This window comes from Otolemur garnettii, unplaced genomic scaffold (assembly GCF_000181295.1).
Source record: "Otolemur garnettii isolate 467f Iridium unplaced genomic scaffold, OtoGar3 scaffold00050, whole genome shotgun sequence".
Taxonomy (NCBI): domain Eukaryota; kingdom Metazoa; phylum Chordata; class Mammalia; order Primates; family Galagidae; genus Otolemur; species Otolemur garnettii.
The window spans coordinates 8,138,003-8,138,817 of NW_003852445.1; the positions used below are offsets into that span (position 1 = coordinate 8,138,003).

At 45.6% G+C, this 815-nt stretch overlaps 1 protein-coding gene across 1 annotated transcript in view; it reads right to left on the reverse strand.

Annotated features, from left to right (window-relative positions):
- Positions 1-251: 251 nt before the first annotated feature.
- Positions 252-815, reverse strand: part of OIP5 (Opa interacting protein 5) — a 16,401-nt gene continuing 15,837 nt past the window's right edge. The window contains exon 5 of the mRNA XM_003791825.2: positions 252-582. Within this exon, the coding sequence (XP_003791873.1) occupies positions 487-582 (96 nt within the window). The 3' untranslated portion in view covers positions 252-486. The remainder of the gene's footprint in view (positions 583-815) is intronic.

Here is an 815-nt window from a genome sequence, read left to right on the forward strand (position 1 = left end):
ACTTAAGCTGTCCCCCTGTGTAGAGTAAGGTGGCATCACAGCTCACAGCAACCTCCAACTCCTGGGCTCAAGCAAGTCTCCTGCCTCCGCCTCCCAAGTAGCTGAGACCACAGGTGCCCCCCACAAGGCCTGGCTATTTTTTTTGGTTGCAGCCACCATTGTTGTTTGGTGGGCCCAGGCTGGATTTGAACCCGCCACCTTAGGTGTATGTGGCTGGCGCCTTAGCCACTTGAGCCACAGGCACCGAGACCTAAATTAAGTTCTTAAGGCAAATAGCTATGAAACCTGGACAGAAAACTCCTTCATTTCTAATCTAAAAACAGCTTCACAAACCAGTTGGAAAAAAATCAGTCTAGCAGTAAACATAATTAACTACACCCCTGCTCATTCTTTAAGCCAATCGTTTTCAAGAAGTTATTGAAGACAGCACCTGTTATTGAAGACAGCAATGAAGCCTGAAGCTGATACTTGAGCCTTGGTTCTGGATCAGTTTTCTGGCTTAGACTGATTAAGAGTCACTTCCTCCAGAATCTTCATCAGCGAATTTAAGCGAGTATGCGTTAACATTATCTTTTCTTTCAGCTAGGAAGAGAGAGAATAGATAACAGAGCATCTTAAGCTTAACTTCCATTATGGTAGTTGTAAATCAACTTTATTTTTATTTTTATTTATTTTTTTTTGAGACAGAGCCTCAAGCTGTCCCCCTGGGTAGAGTGCTGTGGCTTCACTACTCACAGCAATCTCCAACTCCTGGGCTCAAGCGAGTCTCCTGCCTCAGCCTCCCAAGTAGCTGGGACCACAGGCGCCCGCCACAA